Genomic DNA, 17443 nt, shown 5'->3' on the forward strand with positions numbered 1-17443 from the left:
GGTGTTTGCTGTCCTGGAGTGGAAGAAGTGCAGAGGGCAGGGGGGAGGGGGTGGAGAGGGGGAGGGGGAGGGGCTGTCCAGAACTGGTGAATGAATGGACCAATGCACGCATGCCTCCCCTCTCCATCTCTCTCTGAGACTTTCCCAGCTGCGGGCAGCGGGGACTCAGTGTCTTCCTGTCCACCTGCTGTAAAGTGTGGGTGGAGTGGTGGGGGCAAGTCTGACACCTGGGGACTGTCAGCCCAGCGCAGTGTCACAGCCAGTTGCTGCTGGCTGTCAACCTCCATGAGCACTGTCTACCTTGAGGAAATGCCCACGGGAGATCGGGAGGACAGTGACTCTGCTCTCACAGCCAAGTGAAGCCAGCATTGGGCTTAGGCCTGTCCGCCCAGCTACTCTGGCGGCTGAGATCCGAGGACGCTTGTTGCTAAGGAACCAGCAGAAAGCCAGATGTGGCATCATGGCTCAAAATGGGAGAGCAGTATCCTTAAGCAAAAGAGGTCAGCAACAAGAACCAGGACTAAAGTTCAAGCCTTGCACTGGCACACACACACACACACACACACACACACGCACTCCCAGTGATATGAATGAATTATTTGGTGTTTCTCCAACCTGTCCAGGTCAAGACAAGCAAAGGAAGTGTGAGGAACCCTCTTTGCCAGTCAGTGCAGTGGCTCACGCCTGTCATCCTCGTTTCTCAGGAGGCTGAGATCTGAGGATCGCGGTTCAAAGCCAAGCCCACTTAAAGTCCATGAGACTCTCGTCTCCAATTAACCACTCGAAAAAAAGGAAGTGGCATTGTGGCTCAAGGGGTAGGGTGGTAGCCTTGAGCTGAAGAGCTCAGGGACAGCAGCCAGGCCCAGAGTTCGAGCCTCACGTCAGACAAAAACAACAACAAAACAGAAACTCTCTCCCCTCAGGACCCCAAGAAGATACAGAGATCCACGAGTCCAGTGTCATGGTGAGATCCCGGAGGAAGGAGGGGAAATCAGGAGACACGGCAGCGTGAGGACTCATGGCCATTTTCTTAACCTCTCCTGCCATGCGCACAGCTGGGCAGAGTTCCCCCAGATTCGCACTGGGCTCTGAGCTCCCTGCTTGTGCAGAAGCCTGGCTCTTCTACTGGAATTAATCTTACTCACAAGCCTCCACGGAATGAAACCAGCTCGCCGTTGTTGGCAAGTTGCCTAATTTCACAATGAAATGATGAAAGTTAATGATTGATCGCCTTCACCCTCCAGACGCTGCCGCCATAGCCCCAGTGGCAGCAACCAAGGGCCAGGCATGCCAGGCTCAGCCATGGCACAGGACTACCTGTGGTACGAGGGCATTCCTTTCCCTAAGGTGGAGTACAACCTTGAAGTCATCAAAGCAGCCCATGAGACATTCGAGGTGAAGGACGACGACATCATCACAGTGACCTACCCCAAATCAGGTGACCAGACGGGGCCCAGGCTGCAGGGGACAGGCTAGGCCTGTGCCCACTCCCTCCAGCCTTCTGGGTGGAGATGGAGTAGTAGCTCATTTCTTTCTGTCCCTTCACAGAAGAGGACCTCAACAGGCCATGTCACAGGGATTCCTGTGTGCATTGTGGGCTGGGAAAGGGATTGGAGAAACTCAGTAGTGTGGGGTCTGTGGCAGAATTAGGTATTTGTGACTTCCTGGGAGTAGGGGGGGGGAGGAGGGGCTGAATGCGACAGATCTCATAGAAGCATTGCATCTGGTTTCTTCTTTTTAGACATAAACTTTTCATGCCCTAATTGGTTTCTTTCATATTTCAAAATGATCTTTCAGCAATTGTCCCCAAGGACCCCAGTGTCACGTGGCCCACGGCCCAGGCCAGTGTCATCCCTCCACATACATGCTGGGACCAGTAACTTGCACTATCAGCACAAGTGCACACGCCACCTACAGTCCAGGTGTTTTTAATCGGGGTTGTGTTTAATACGGAGCTAAACTGGAGACTGGCATGTGTGGGGCATGCTGGCTTTCTCAGTGCATACATATGGGGGGAAGTTTGATATCTGGTATTTTATTTTTGTGAACATTTTTAAAGTTATACACCTACCATTTGGGGATCCACTTCAGACAAATTCTACACTTCTTTCCATAGTGGTTACTTTTTCATATGTCAGGTATTGTGTACATTGGTTTGGTTTTGCTTTGTTTTGAGAAGCATCCAGGCACTGAGTTCAAGCTCAGGGACTGGCACAATAAAAAAGGATTCATTGTAGGCAGGACATGGGACCGGGAAAGCCTCCAGTACACACAAGGAATTGTCAGAACAGGCCAGGAATCCAGGGCTGGCGTGTGAAGCAGAGCGGGATGGGGCGGGATGGGAGCACTGAGCACGGGACGAGGGACATGGCCGGAGATCAGGAGCCAGGGCCACGCACCGAAGAGATTTTAGGAACCCATATGACGTGGATTAAACCCAAATATCCACCCAGAAATAGCTGCTTAATCCAAACAGGTCTCCGGGAATATAAGGAACATTATGCTGTCAATGCAGAACACTCATTCCATGCTATGGTAAGAATGGAGGACATTTTGCCATTTGAAGTAATGAGGAAGAGAAAAATGGTGTGTGACTTACACCCTGTGCAAGGCCCACAGCCACCGCAGTGCTAGAAGAGACCAGGGAGCTGTGGCGATCTGGACAGGAGAGAGGGGCAGCTACACACGTGTGGACAGCGTGGATTTATAGGTATAAAAATATTGTGCTGGGAAGGCACTGTGGCCCACACCTGTCATCTTAGCTTCTCAGGAGGCTGAGATCTGAGTACTAAGGTTCAAAGCCAGCCCAGGCAACAGCACCTGTGACACTCTTCTCTCCAACGAACCACCAAAAACCAGGACGTGGAGCTGGGGCTCAAGTAGTAGAGCGCCAATTTTGAGAAGAAAAGCTCAGGGACAGCACATAGACTCTGAGTTCAAGCCTCAGTATGAGGACACACACACACACACACACACACACACACACAGATACTTTAACAAAGGTGACAATAAGGTTTATCCTATGTGTGTTTTACCATCATGTTTCTCGTGCAGTTCAGATAGAAACAAGTGACAGCCGTGCTTCCTTGTGTCTCAGGAACCAACTGGATGATTGAGATCCTGTGTCTCATTGAGAGCCGGGGTGATCTGGACTGGATCCGTTCTGTGCCCATCTGGGAACGATCCCCGTGGATCGAGACTGAACCTGGATTCAAACGTATAAAAGACAGGAAGGAGGGCCCCCGCCTCCTCACCTCCCACCTCCCCATCCATGTCTTCCCCAAGTCTTTCTTCACTTCCAAAGCTAAGGTCAGGTTTTGATTCTGAATAAATTTCCAGTCCATGCTTTTTCTTTTTCTTTTTCTCTTGTGGCGTCAGTTCTCAGGGCCTGGGCGCTGTCCCCGAGCTTTTGCACTGAAGGCTAGCGCTCCACCTGTCTGAGTCACAGCTCCACTGCCAGACATGGGTGGCTAACTGGAGGCAAGAGTCTCTCAGAGTTTCCTGCTCAGACTGGCCTTGAACCACCCTCTTCAGATCTCAGCATCCCGAGTAGCTGTGATGACAGGTGTGAGTCACCGACTCAGTCGGTGCTTTTTAAGCTTCCTGTCCTGGGGACCGGGCCTCACTGCATGTGCCTTCAGCCATTCACCATGGGCCTGTTGTGGCATTCATTAGCGACAGTCAGCAGGCCCAAGCTGTGGTCCAGTGCAGATGGGCCCTCACAGAGGAACTGGAGGCCAGTGTTCCAAAACCAACGCGAACTTGCTAATCTCCTCTGTACAGAAGTACTTGCCTACCAGTTCTTCAAACTCGACGCCATCAGGCGTCACTATGGTGCACGCCTGTAATCCTAGTTGCACAGAGGGCTGAGATCTGAGGATGTGGTTGAAAGCCCAGGCAGGAAAGTCCACGAGACACTTATTTCCCAGGAATCAAAAGCTAGTGCTCAATGGTAGAGCACTAGCTGTGAGCATCAAAGCTCAGGGATGGTGCCCAGGCTGGGAGTTCAAGTCCCAGGACTGACATCTACCAAAACATAAATAAGTGGTGTGCTAGTAAGACACTGAGCACATTACTGATGCTTTGAGGTTCACTCTATCGAGTAGAACTTGACTGAGCAGAGTTGGAGACCTCGCTGAGCGAACAATGGTAATAATGGCCTCTATTTCTCCTTTTTCTCTTCAAGCTGATCTACATCATCAGAAACCCAAAGGATGTCCTTGTGTCTAGCTATTATTTCCTGAGAGGATCAAAGTACATGAAGAATCCACAGTCTCTGCAGGAGTATTATGAATGGTTCGTGGAAGGCCGAGGTGGGTGGTTTGTGAAGCCAGGCTATCTGAACATCGTGTGTGTGTGTGTGTGTGTGTGTGTGTGTGTGTGTGTGTGTGTGTGTGTGTGGTAGTGGGGGTTGGTTCTCCAGCTTAAGCTCTGTGCCTGGGAACTTTCCTTTAGGATTTGAACTCTAAGCTAGAGATCTACCCCTCGAGCCACACCACCCCAATTCCATCTTGTTTACTGGTTGTTGGAAGTAAGAGTCTCTCTCACACACTGAACCATGATCCTCAGAGCTCAGCCTCCTGAGTAGTGAGAATGATGGGTGTGAGTCACTGGTGCCCTGTATATCCGTTCAAGATTGTCTTCAGGATTTCTTCCTGGAGAAGCTGATGGGGACAGGGGAAATGTATGGACATCGAGACCTCATTTGGATGTCCAGGAGCTGATCACTCACTCCTGTCCCCCCACTCCACCCCGCCCCCCTGCAGTGCCATATGGGCCATGGTTTACGCATGTACAGGGCTGGATGTCCATGAGAGACAGGGAGAATGTGCTGCTGCTCAGCTATGAGGCACTGAAGAAGGTAAGGACCACGGTTCCACCCACCTCACCACCACCACCGCGTCTCCCCTTCTCATGGACCCCACTCCCCACAGCGGTGTCACAAGTGGAGTTGTGGCTCAAGTGGTAAAGTGCCAGCCTTGAGTACCCAGGCTCAGGGACAGAACCCAGACGATGATTTCATCCACACAACCAGCGCCCACACACTAACAAACTCACACACAGACGCACAGACACACAAAGACAGTAAGAAACACGTGTATTGTTCTGAAATGAGATTGATCTTCCTGCTGATAACTGTCAAATTTTCAAGTGAAGATTGTCCAAAAGCCTTCTACTAGGTCTGGTAAGTCTCCAGGCCCTGGGCTCTGGTTATACAGCCACTGACCGTAAAATGACATCCATGTGCTCTGTGCTTGGATTAAATCCTTCCGGTCCTCTTTCCTTTCCGGTTGCCATCCCTTCCTCCCTCCCTGCACCCGCTCAGCCTCCATCACCCAAGTCTGTCCTTGCACTTGGCTGTGTGCCCCCCTTGTCCTCTTCCACAGCTCCCTCCTTCTGAGAGCTGCTCTGTGGTCCCCTTCTCCTGCTTTTCCTTCTCACAGGACACAAGGGGCACTGTGGAGAAGATCTGTCGGTTCCTGGGGAAGTCGCTGGAGCCCGAACAGCTGGACTTGGTCCTGGAGAACAGTTCCTTCCAGGCCATGAAGGAAAACAAGATGTCCAATTATAGCCAGCTGCAGGAGACTTTCTTTCATGCTGGAGTCTTAATCACCAGGAAAGGTTTGTGCAATTGCTGTGCTTTAAACGTCTGTGAAACATGGGGAAGGGAATTCTTCACAGATCATTGCTTTGTGAATAAGGCTTTATATGTTTACTGTTTAATGTATATGTTCATCCTGGGATTCCAACGAGGGCCTGAGAACCCTCCTTGAGCTCTTTCCTAAATGCTTGTTCAAGGTTGATGCTCTACCACTTGAGTCACAACTCTACTTCTTGAGTCTTGGTGGTTCATTAGAGAGCAGAATCTCATGGTCTTTTCTTGCCCAGAACTGGATCAAGGTTTGATCCATCATCTCAGCCTTCTGGGTAGAAAGGATGACAGGTAGAAGCCAATAGCTTCCAGCTGGCTCCGTGTACTTCTTAGACATTTTTATTTATTGATCTCAGAATGCCTTATTTCTTCCACTGTCTGTCTAACCATTGTCTTTACAGCTTTAAACTCTTTGCACATTATGAATAATCTGAACAGCTGGGAAATTCACCAGCAAAAGCCAGAAGTGGCAGAGGACCAGTCTCAAAAAAAGTTCAAAGAAAGCTGGGCGCGGTGACTCATGCTTGTAATCTTAGTTACTCAGGCGGCTGAGATCTGAGGATCACAGTTCAAAGCTAACCCAGGCACTAAAGTCCATGAGACTCTTATCTCCAATTAACCACCAGAAAACTGAAAGTAGCGCTATGGCTCAATGGGTAGGACTGTAGCCTTGAGCTGAAAGGGCTCAGGGACAGCACCCAGACCCTGAGTTCAAGCCCCACGACTGACAAAAAAAAATTCAAAGAAAGTACCAAGGCCCAGTAGTGGCATGCACACACAGACACACACACAGTTGCACACACACAAATAGGACTATATCCAGTAACTTGCATGAGCACACATGCAGACAAGTGTATACACGCATGCATACATACCAACACATACACATATATGCATTCACACATGCACACCACACCCACAGATAGGTCCTAGCTGCAGTTCGCTCTGACTCCAGAGTCCTGGACAGTTGTGGGGCAGGGTTGGTTGGCTGGTCCCTGCATACCCACCATTCTGTGTGAAGTCAGTGTTTCTTCACGGCCTCCAGGCATTGTGGGGGACTGGAAAAACCACCTCACCGTCACCCAGGCAGAAGCCTTGGACAAAATAGTCCAGGAGAAGATGGCGGGACTTCCCCCAGAGCTGTGCCCTTGGGACTAAGTCCAGACTTGTCTCTGTTACTGGAGATGAAGACCTGCACCCCTTGGGATCAGAAAATAAATCTGTCACTTGTTTCACACGGCTCGAGTTTTCATGTTCGTCTTTTGATTATTTGTCTAAATAAATCCTGATGGCGCCATTCTTCCATTTATAGTATCCTAGCTATCAGCAAAGCGTAAAAAGCCAAGGCCTGGTGGCTCATGCCTGCCCTCCTAACTTTTCCCAGAAGGCTGAGATGTGATGAATGAGGTTCAAGGCAATCCAGGCAGGAAAGTCTGTGAGATTCTTATCACCAATTAACCACCAGAAAACCGAAAGTGGTGCTGTGGCTCAAAGTGGCAAAGTGTTAGCCTGGAGCAAAGAAGTTCAGGGATAGTGCCCAGACTTTGAGTTCAAACCCCAGGACTGACTGGCAAGAAGAAGCAGAAGCAGAAGAAGAAGAGGAGAAGGAGGAGGAGGAGAAGAAGAAGGAGGAAGAGGAGGAGGGGGAGGGGGAAGAGGACAAGAAGGGGGAGGAGGAGAAGGGGGGAGGAAATAAATAAATAAATAAATAAATAAGTGGCCTTCAGGTTTCCTTCTGTCTCCAAGAATCAGCTAGCTGGTTGAGACCCTGGGTCTCAGTCATACAAATGGGGAGCCAAAGGAGAGCCTATCTGTGTTCAGACTACATTGGTCCCCAAAGACATGGAGGGGCCGGGTATGTGGCCTAGTGGTAGAATACTTGCCTAGCATGCACAAAGACCCAGATTCGATTCCTCAGTAGTATCATATACATAGAAAAGCTGAAAGTACTTTTCTATGTATATATATACATATAGATATATATCTATGTATATTATATACATAGATATATATAATATACATAGAAAAATCATAGTGCTCAGGCCCTGAGTTCAGTCCTCAGGACTGGCAAAAAAAAAAAAAAGACATAAAGGAGGGCCTCGCTGTCTCATCTCCAACCACCCCGTCCAAATCTTCCCCAAGTCTAAGATCCATACTCAGTAACTATTAAATAAGTGCTCTTTCTTTCTTTTTCTTCCCTTCCTTTTCTTTCCCTTATTTATTTATTGGTGCCAGTTCTGGGGCTTGAACCTACAAGCATGAGAACTCTCCCTGAGCTCTTTAGCTCAAGACCAGTGCTCTGCCACTTAAGCCACAGCACACCTCCTAGATTTTTGGTGGACAGATAATTGGAGGCAAGAGCCTTGAGCAAAAGAGCTCAAGGACAGCATAAAGGCCCTGAGATCAAACCCATGACTGGCACCAATGATAAGAAAGAACAAAGGGCTTAGGAGTCACTGCGGAGGCAGAACAGTCTCCCAGCATGCACAGGCCTTGGATTCAATCTCAGCAGTGCAAAACAATCACAAAACAATAACTGGGTGGGGCATGGCGCCGCACACCTGGACCTCATGGCCAGCCTCCGGGGCTGTGCACATGAACAGCTGAGGAGTTGGCTCCGCACCAGCCCTGGACTGGTAAACCAGGTGGCCAAGTGCCAAGGGCCATTCTGACTCCTGAGGCGGGTGATGAAGGAATAATGCTTTCTCGCCCAGGTCCCCTGTGATCCTTCTAGAAGGCTGTGTGCCAGGGCCTGTTCACAGAGCTCTGCACACGGGCTCCCCAGCACGAAGGGAAAACAGACCACAGGACTTTTCCCACCGAGTTCCCCACTGCCTTTAGAGTCTGAGTGTTCTGCACTGGCAATCAACACACTATCCCATTTCTTCCCTAAGATGGATTCACGTTTGGCAGCCATTTCTATGTGAGCATTTTGCTTTAAATCTTTTTTTTTTTTGCCAGTCCTGGGCTTTGAATTCAGGGCCTGGGCACTGTCCCTGAGCCCCACTATGAGGAAGTGAACCCAGGGCTTCGTGTATGTTTGGTGAGCACTCTACCACCAGGCCACACTCGCTGCCTGTTTTTTTTCCACAGGGTGTGACTTTTGGAAATCAAGAGAATTAAAGTGAAAAGCGATGCACGCATTGGATACCCATGGATGAATCTTGGGACACTAGCTGCCCTGGGGAGGGCAAACCTGCAGAAGGGTGAGGCCACTGTCCATGGCACAATGGCATAGGTGCGTCTGTGTGGCATGGACTGAATAACTTGCTAAACCTGAAATCCTCCACCTCAGGCCAACCCGTCATCTAAGAATTTACCAGACAGTGTAAGCCTTGAACTTAGGCTTCAGGATGAGCTCTCTGGGAAGGTGCCTGCTAGGTCCTGAGAAAGGAGCATACTAAGCTATGGCAAAGAAGCCTACTGAACTAACACACAAGACCTGAACATTGTGTGTGCTTACCTGTGTGTGTGCCGGTCCTTAGACCTGACTCTAGTTCTGGGGACTTTCCTTTATTTTTCACTAACGGTTAGTACTCTCCCACTTGAGAAACTGCTCTCCTTCCATCTTGTTAGCAATTAATTGCAGAGAAGAGTCTGATGAACTTTCCTTCCTGGGCTGGCTGTGAATCCTGATCCTCAGATCTCAGCCTCCTGAGTAAATATGATGATGGGCGAGAAAAACCGGCACCTAGCTACATGTCTAACCTGGAAATGTGCACACGATTGGTTTTTCAGTTATACCGGGAGGAAACTAACAAGTGCAGGGGAAATGTGTGAAGATGATACACCACAGAGGGACAGCTGGGATTTTTCCCACTCTGAAGTGCAATCCGGGTCATGATTGAACACATCCAGCAAAAACACACTCGGGTTCCTTGGTGTGGGTCACTGCATGGGGCTGTCACTGGTCCTGGTGATTGAATCAGAGGAACAAGGGCAAGATCCAGACCTCCAGATCTGAGTGACAGCTTTCTGCCATGATCCCCAAGCCAGTGACTCAGTGGACTCAGTCCCAGGGGAACAGCTCCAAAGGAAGTCCCGCCATCTTCTCCCGGAATATTTCCTCAAAGGCCTGGGTCTGGGCTGGGCTGAAGTTGTTCTTCCAGTCCCCCACGATGCCTGTAGGCCATGGAGACACACTGACATCAGATGTGACCAAGGCAGGAAAGCACTGTCCACTCATGTCCCCTTGGCCCTCTGCCTGCCCCGGGGGTGAAGCCACAGATCTCCCCAGAACATGAACTCCACATCAACCTTGCTCCATGTCTAGTGCTCTCCTTGAAGTTCTGACTTCAGCCACCATGGGCCGCGTTCATGCCCAAGGTGAGGGGGGGTCCAGAAGTTCAGACTCAGAGGACTACTGTCACCGCAGTGTCCCCGAGCCCGCCATAGTGCTTCTATATACTACAGAACTAAGTGTGTGTGTGTGTGTGTGTGTGTGTGTGTGTGTGTGTGTGTGTATGCACACAGAGTTCTTATATAATGAACATGCATTGCTGCATGCATGTGTATGTGCAGTTGGTAGTTATAATAGAGTTGAAAATGTCTGTGCATGTGTGCATCCATGTGTGTTTGTGTATGTGCATGTGTATGTGATCGTCTTATATACTAGAGTTAAATGTGTGTGCATGTGTGCATGTGTACTTAAGGGAGCGTGAACTGATGCCATGGATGGTGCTTGGGAATTATTTTCTGCTCAAGCCTGGTGCTCTGCCATTGGAGCCACAGCTCCATTTTCTCTTTTTTCGGTGGTTAATGAAGACAAGGCGTCTCATGGACATTCTCAACCTGGGCTGCCTTTGAACTAGGATCCTCAGCTCTCAGCTTCCTGGTAGCTAGGAGGAGAGGTGTGCTGGAAGTCAAACTTTGTTTTCTTTTCTGGTCTGATTGCTATCTGATTACTGACTTCTCTGTTTGTTTGCCTGTAAGTTGAAGGCTTGAGCTGAGGGACTGGGGTGCTGACCTTGAGCTTCTTTTGCTGACGGTTGGCTCTATTTGACTAGAGCCACAGCTCCACTTCCAATCTACTTTTTCTTTGGCAGAAGCAGGAAGGGAACCACCAGCCAGTCCTTGGCTGAGCCATGGCCCTGAGCCTGTGGCTGAAGCACTGGACTTCCGGAGCCAGGCGGACAGACAATCCTTACCCAGACGACTCCTGACCTTTCCTGGGGATTTTGATGGTGGCGGACACAAACTCCTCGGGCACCTGGCTGAGGTTGCCCAGCATGTTGTCCTTCATGTTCTGGAAGGAACTGTTCTCCACGACCAAGTCCAGCTCTGCAGGCTCCAGCGCCTTCCCCAGGAACTGACAGATCTTCTCCACCGTGTTCCTTGGGTCCTAATGAAAGAAAAACGGGGTCCCAGGTACAACAGAGAGATGACAGGGAGTGGGTCTCAGGAGGAGGGGCAGGAGGAGAATGGAGGACAGCAGCAGGAAGTGGCAGCAGAATGGAGTTGGAGGCGTGGCTCCGTGGTAGAGCACAGGCTCAAGAGCCAATTGTCATGAAATGAGGTCAAGGCATTTCCTCAACACAAAAATACAAGAGAAAGAGAAGAGGAGGGAGGGGTGACACACAATGTGATGGAAAATCTGACAGAGTGGGAGATGGACTGTGTGTGTGTGTGTGTGTGTGTGTGTGTGTGTGTGTGTGTGTGTCCTTGGGAAAGAACAGGAGTAAAAGGGAAGAGGGCAAAAGGGGTGAGGAGGGCTGGGTGGGAAGGGCTGTGTGGAAAATCCTTCATTACCTTTTTCATCTCCTCATAACTGACCACCAGCACGTTCTCCTTTTCCTTCATGGACATCCAGCCTCGCACGTGATCAAACCAGGACCCATAAGGCACTGCATGGGACAGGATGGCACCATGAAAAGTCCCCACCATTCCCCCAGCTCTGTGTCCTGACACAGATGGCTTTGTCCCTGACACCTTCAGCAGGTGAGACTCAGATATAAGTCCTGCCTCAGGGGGGGAGGGAAATGGGTACCAAGACATGTGAAAGGGTATCAATGTACGTGAATTAATGCACCTTCTATCTGGCAAATATCATGTAACCCTTTTACTAATTACAATAAAAAATGCAAAAAAAAAGTCCTGCCTCTATTTACACTCTAATACTTGAGACTTAAGGAAATACCCATCACGTCTGCTTTGGCAAATCAGGGTAATTAACCTCTCTGTGATATTCGAAACCAGTCACTTCCCACTGGCAGAGAGGTACAATGCATTTCTGAAGTAATGCCAGGCAAAATGAAAAGGATCTTCGCTACAGAAACCAGCGAGATCACCATGGAGGCGAGACATGACTTTTCAAAGTGTCTTTTTGTTGTTATTGGTTTTGTGGAGCAGCCTTTGCCCCAGGTGAGGCAGCTCACCCAGAGGCAGCACCCACTCCTCTTCCCAGGACATCGAGCCCCGAGACCCCTCACAGAACCCACGGTGAGCGCCTTGCAGGACACGCTGGCCGAGAGCAATAATTTCCACAGTTGAGTAGAAATCCAGTGGCAGGTCTAAACCTAGACCCATGGCACACAAGGGGCCTCAGCACCCCTGCCCACGACACCAGGCCACTCAGTCTAGAAGCATCGGTTTAGTATATTCTGCCGGAACACATTGTGACACGGAAATGCTATTGGAATTCGATTCCCTCTCTGATCTTGATGAGTCACCATCCATCGATCACAGTCAGACTGATGGGTAGAGTTTTCTGCACCGGAAGTCAGGGCCTGGGCATAATCACTGAGGTTTATGCCCAAGGCTGGACTTGACCCCTAGAGCCACCCCTCCTCCTCCTGCTTCTGATGATGAACTGGGGATGACAACCTCATGTTCTCTCCTCCCCCAGGTTGCCTTCCAGCTGTGACCCTCCCTCTCAGCTCCTGAGTGGCTGAGATGATAAGCGTGAGCTGCCAGGCTGCACTGTAATCCCAGAGGTCAGAGATGTTGAGTTAGGGAGAAGCAGTTCAGCAAGCACCTCCACTGGTGGTGAGGCCACATCCACAGGGCCTGACACAGCAGAGGATGAGGGCAAGAAAGCACAGAGGAGGGGTCCCCACCCCTCTCACACAACTCAGGCCATGGAACCTGACAACACTGTGGACACAGGACACAACTGCAAGCAGGAGGAATGACCCAGCACTTCTGTAGACACAGAGGGACCCCAAATTCAAGCCACAAACTCTGAAATACAATCTCAGTATAAACCTACAGGAGAGTCGGGGTTGGTGGTCTGGGAGCCAGTGAGGAGCTGTCAGTCACCACTGTGGCCAGCAGCTCTCAAGAGGGGGCGGGCCCTGCATGCTATGGAAGCTCCAGGGGCTCAGAAGCCATGGGAGCTTCATCAAGGCCAAGTCTGCTGCTGCCTTCAGCACATGTGAATTCGAGGATGAGGAAGCCCTGCACCCCCGGATGGTGAGGTTTAAAGATAAACCTGGCCAAGTCCTACAACAAATTTATATCCTTTTCTCCCCTCTTCACAACCCACTCACCATGTCCTTGCAAGAACCATTCAAAGTACTGTTCCAGTGACTCTGGTTTCTTAGTCAGATTTGCAGAACTCCAGAAATGATAACCAGATATAAGAACATCCTTCGGGTTTCTGGTGACATAGATCACCTGAAAGGGAGAAAGGAGAAAAATTCCCATATTTTCCCACGTTTGTGTTCAGAGAAATCCTAGAATGTTGCTGTGAAACCGCCAATTACCTGTGGGGTTTGGGGTTGTGTATTACTTGGTCAAACACTTTCCAAGTTCTTGTGATCAAATCATTTTCCAGGAATGAATCAGAGGAGGTACAGTGGCTTGCCTAAACACATCTGCAATATTTGTCTACATGCAGAAGACAGCAGACACGGGTTAGTCTTTGCTGGCCTTAGATTGAGGAGTTGTTTACTGAAAATGTCTGAAGAAGTTTGTGTTGGTGGCTCTCGTCTGTAATCCCAGCTACTCAGGAGGCTGAGATCTGAGGATTGTGGTTTGAAGCCAGCCTAAGCTCTAGCTATCTGAATACCACAAGTTGATCTGTGACTCAAAGTGGTGGAGTGACAGCTTTGAACACAAAAGCTCAGGGAGAGCACCGAAGCCCTGAGTTCAAGCCTCAGGCGTGACACAAAACCAAAACCAAAATCAAAACATAGTCTGTGTGCAAATAAATGGTGGCTCACAACTGTAATCTTAGCAACTGAGGAGGATGAGATCTGAGAATAGCAGTTCAAAGCCAGGCTGGACATGAAAATCTGGGAGACTCATCTCCAATTAATCACCAGAAAACTGGAAGTGATGTTGTAGCTCAAAGTGGTAGAGTGCAAACATTGAGTTGAGAAGCTCGGCAACAGGACCCAGGCCCAGAGTTTAAACCCCAAGACCACCCAAAAAAAATCCTCCCAAGACATTATAAAACAAAACAAAACCCATTGAAACTGGAGGGAAGGGGGGATGAAATAACACAATCAGCAGAGTTCACAGCACATGAGCCCATTACGGTCATGTTCAGGACCAAACAAGTGTAGTTACCATTAGATCACAGAGGTGTGTGCACTGACTGGTGTGGGCAGGCAGGGGACCTGCAATCTCATAGGACAGAGATGCTGGTGTGATCTGGACAGAGTCCCCAGGGGTTTACTCACTGCACCCACAATCAGAGTCAGGGGACAGTGCCACATGCGAACACACAATACAATGTCACCTTTCTTTTTCTTTCTTTCTTTCCTTCTTTCTTTCTTTCCTTCTTTCTTCCTTTCTTTCTTTCTTTCTTTCTTTCTTTCTTTCTTTCTTTCTTTCTTTCTTTCTTTCTTTCTTTCTTTTTCTGTTCTCAGTCCTAGAGCTTGAACTCAGGGCCTGTCCCTGTGTTTTCTTGCTCAGGCTGGACCTCTACCACTAGAGTCACAAATCCACTTCTGTTTTTCTTTTTGCTGGTTCACTGGAGATGAGTCCCCAAGCCCATCCTGCCTGGGCGGCTTCCAACCTTGATCCTCAGATCTCAGCCTCCTCAGTAGCAGGGAGGGCAGGCATGAGCCATGGGTGTTGGCTTCAAATACAGTGTGCTTAGTCTTTGAGTGCATCCAGTCCATGTGTCAGGGATTATCTGGCCATGATCCACAGGTTTGAACGGGGTTTGTGTAGAGAACCCCAACCTCATGAAAGAGTCTCAGACCCCGCCATGAACTACAGGAGGACAATGCCAGATCTCCTGCTGTGTTCCATCTCAGGATTAAAGGGCATTGTTGGAGTAGGTGTTGTCCACGGCCCACTGACCTTGGCCTTGGAAGTGAAGAAAGACTTGGGGAAGAGTTGGATGGGGAGATGTGAGGAGATGAGGGGGGGGCCCTCCTTCCTGTCCAGTAATGCTTTATATCCACCTACACCCTCCATCCATGGGGAGCGATTATATGTAGTCACAGATCTAATCCACTTGGGATCACCCTTGGTGTGAATCAGAGAGAGAATCTCAATCAACCAATGGGTTCCTGGGGACAGAGAGAAAAGCAAACATTACTCATTCTGACTATGTACTATTTATGTATATATTCCATAGTGCTAAACATACATAATATAAACCTTCCCTATGCAAAATTGGTCAAACATACAATCTGGTGGTGATCAGTAAAGTTTATTTTATTCACAGCTCACTAAACACCTGTATTTTGACATATTATAAATCTGCACTGTTCATAACAACTAAATATTGATTTCCTTTGTTATGTGGGAAATGGAAAGTGTACTTTTTTTTTAATTCTGTGCCAGTCCTGGGCCTTGGACTCAGGGCCTGAGCACTGTCCTTGGGCTTTCTCAAGACTGGTGCTCTACCACTTAAATCACAGCACCACTTCCAGCTTTTCTGTGTATGAACCTGGGCCTTCATGCATGCCAGGCAAGTACTCTACCAATAGGCCAAACTCCAGGATTAAAATGTATTATTATTGTAATGTGAAAAATGGATTGTTGTAATGGAATTTCTGGATTTCCATTACAGCTTGGGCTTAGAGCCCATCCCTTCCCCCTGCGTCCCTCTGCCACTGTTTACCCAGACTTAACACCCTTCTCCTGCCATTCCTTTACCCAGTCTAAGGCTGTATCTTGAGACATCTTGGTGCCCACAACCACAAGCATCTGGTCTATAGATAAAGAAGTATGCGATTTACAGTGTGAACCCCCTATGAGATTTGCAGTGTGAAGTCCCAGCCTGTTTGTGGGCTTCTTTAAGAACCACATGTGCACTGCACCCCGACATCCGGACCAGGGCATCGTCCTGGTCATCAGCTCCTTCCCTGCTCCACACTCTTCTAACATCCCCAGCGTGTCCTGAGTGGTCTCACAGTTTCTCCACCTCTGCACCCACTACACCTTGCCATCTGCTCTGCCTCCCACAATCTCATCTTGAGGATGTTGGCAGATTGGGGGCCTTGTTCCTGAATGCAATCACACACAACTTCTTTTATCATTCATGCAACTCAGAAGGCAAAATGTTGAGAACTAGCCAGGCGTGGTGGCTCATGCCTGGAATCCTAGCTACTCAAGATGCTGATATCTGAGGATCAAGGTTCAAAGCCAGCCTGGCCAAAAGGACCTAAGACTCTTATCCCCAATTAACCTCTAGAAAACAGGAAGTGTGGCTTGGCTCCAGGGTAGGGAGGTAGCCTTGAGCTGAAGAACTCATGCACACCACCCAGGCTGAGTTCAAGCCCCATGACCCAACCCCCAAAGAAGTTGGGGATCTAGAGGAGCATGGGTCTGAGCAGTCAGCATTTTCAGCTCTGAGTAATACTCCGTTTTGGTTTCTCAACCTGTTTTGGAGTCGGCAGCCATTTCTCTGTGTATGTTTGGGTTGAACCCACCTGTGAGCACTTCCTGAAATCCCTTCAGCTCACCCCCTGGCTCTGGGTTCTCGGCACATGTCACTTGCAGTGAGTCCTGGGTTCTCAGCCCTCTCCCAGTGCTCCTCACACACATTGCAATCCCTGGGATTCTGGGCCTGGTCTGCCAGCTCCTTGAATGTACCCCAAGATTTCCAGTTCCCAGCTCTGGCCCCAGGTGATTCTTCTATTGGGAATCATGCCTCTTCTCCAAATAACCTAAAGGCATTTATTTTCACATTAATATGCCATGGAGCACCTCCCAAACACCTCTTTAAAAATTGGTGGCAATCCTGGAGTTTGCCCAAGCGAGAGCGCTGTCCCTGAGCTTCTGTGCTGAAGGCTGGCTCTCTGCCTCGGGGCCACAGGTCCTCAATAACGGGCTCTGACTCGCATCCAGGTGGGAGCCAGATGGGGGTGGGCACAGGCTTGGCCTTGCCTGCACAGCTCAGGCCCCTTATGCTCACCTGATTTGGGGTAGGTCACCGTGATGATGTCCTCGTCCTTCACCACAAACGTCTCGTGGACTGCTTTTATGACTTCAGGGTTGAAATTCAGAACCGGGAAAGGAATGCCCTGGTACCACACATAGTCCTGTGCCATGTTGGAGCCCTGTGTGTCCAGCTCTTGTCCAGGCTCTGCCACTGCCACTGGGCTGGTGGTGGCTGAGTTTGTAGTGTCTTTCTGGATGGGGAAATCAATCATTAACATTTTCTATTCCATTGTATAACTAAATTAATAATAAACAGGGAAAACCCATATGATTTCTCTTGGCATTTTCACTGTACAATTGGGAAATAATTCAGAGAGCAATCAGTACTCATCTGATCTCCAGTGTCTGGTACCCATCCAAAAAAACAAGAGGAAACAGGCTTCAGTACTTGATTACATTTGTTTTTAATGCACCAAACCTTTGTTTTGATAAGAGGTCAGATATCAA

The 17443-nt window shown here is 49.2% G+C and overlaps 2 protein-coding genes across 3 annotated transcripts; one reads left to right on the top strand and one right to left on the bottom strand.

The window, feature by feature from the left end:
- Positions 1–1258: 1258 nt before the first annotated feature.
- On the top strand, positions 1259–6893 carry LOC150043631 (sulfotransferase 2A1-like). The gene is made up of 6 exons (XM_090322687.1): positions 1259–1438; positions 3098–3309; positions 4187–4313; positions 4767–4861; positions 5445–5622; positions 6699–6893. The coding sequence occupies exons 1-6, from the start codon at positions 1288–1290 to the stop codon at positions 6809–6811; spliced, it is 876 nt and encodes a 291-aa protein (XP_090178813.1). The 5' UTR covers positions 1259–1287; the 3' UTR covers positions 6812–6893.
- Positions 6894–9662: 2769 nt separating this feature from the next.
- LOC150043632 (sulfotransferase 2A1-like) lies at positions 9663–17106 on the bottom strand. 2 transcript variants are annotated; one of them, XM_090322110.1, is made up of 6 exons: positions 16971–17106; positions 14906–15117; positions 13141–13267; positions 11402–11496; positions 10817–10994; positions 9663–9775 (listed from the first exon to the last, which is right to left on the bottom strand). In XM_090322110.1, exons 1-6 carry the CDS (start codon positions 17104–17106, stop codon positions 9663–9665), a joined length of 861 nt encoding a protein of 286 aa, XP_090178236.1. The 2 variants fall into 2 exon arrangements, with proteins under 2 accessions (XP_090178236.1, XP_090178237.1); XM_090322111.1 differs by lacking the exons at positions 10817–10994; positions 11402–11496.
- Positions 17107–17443: the final 337 nt, after the last annotated feature.

Source organism: Megascapheus bottae, chromosome 31 (genome assembly GCF_031878675.1).
Source record: "Megascapheus bottae isolate mThoBot1 chromosome 31, mThoBot2.hap1, whole genome shotgun sequence".
Classification (NCBI taxonomy): Eukaryota; Metazoa; Chordata; class Mammalia; order Rodentia; family Geomyidae; genus Megascapheus; species Megascapheus bottae.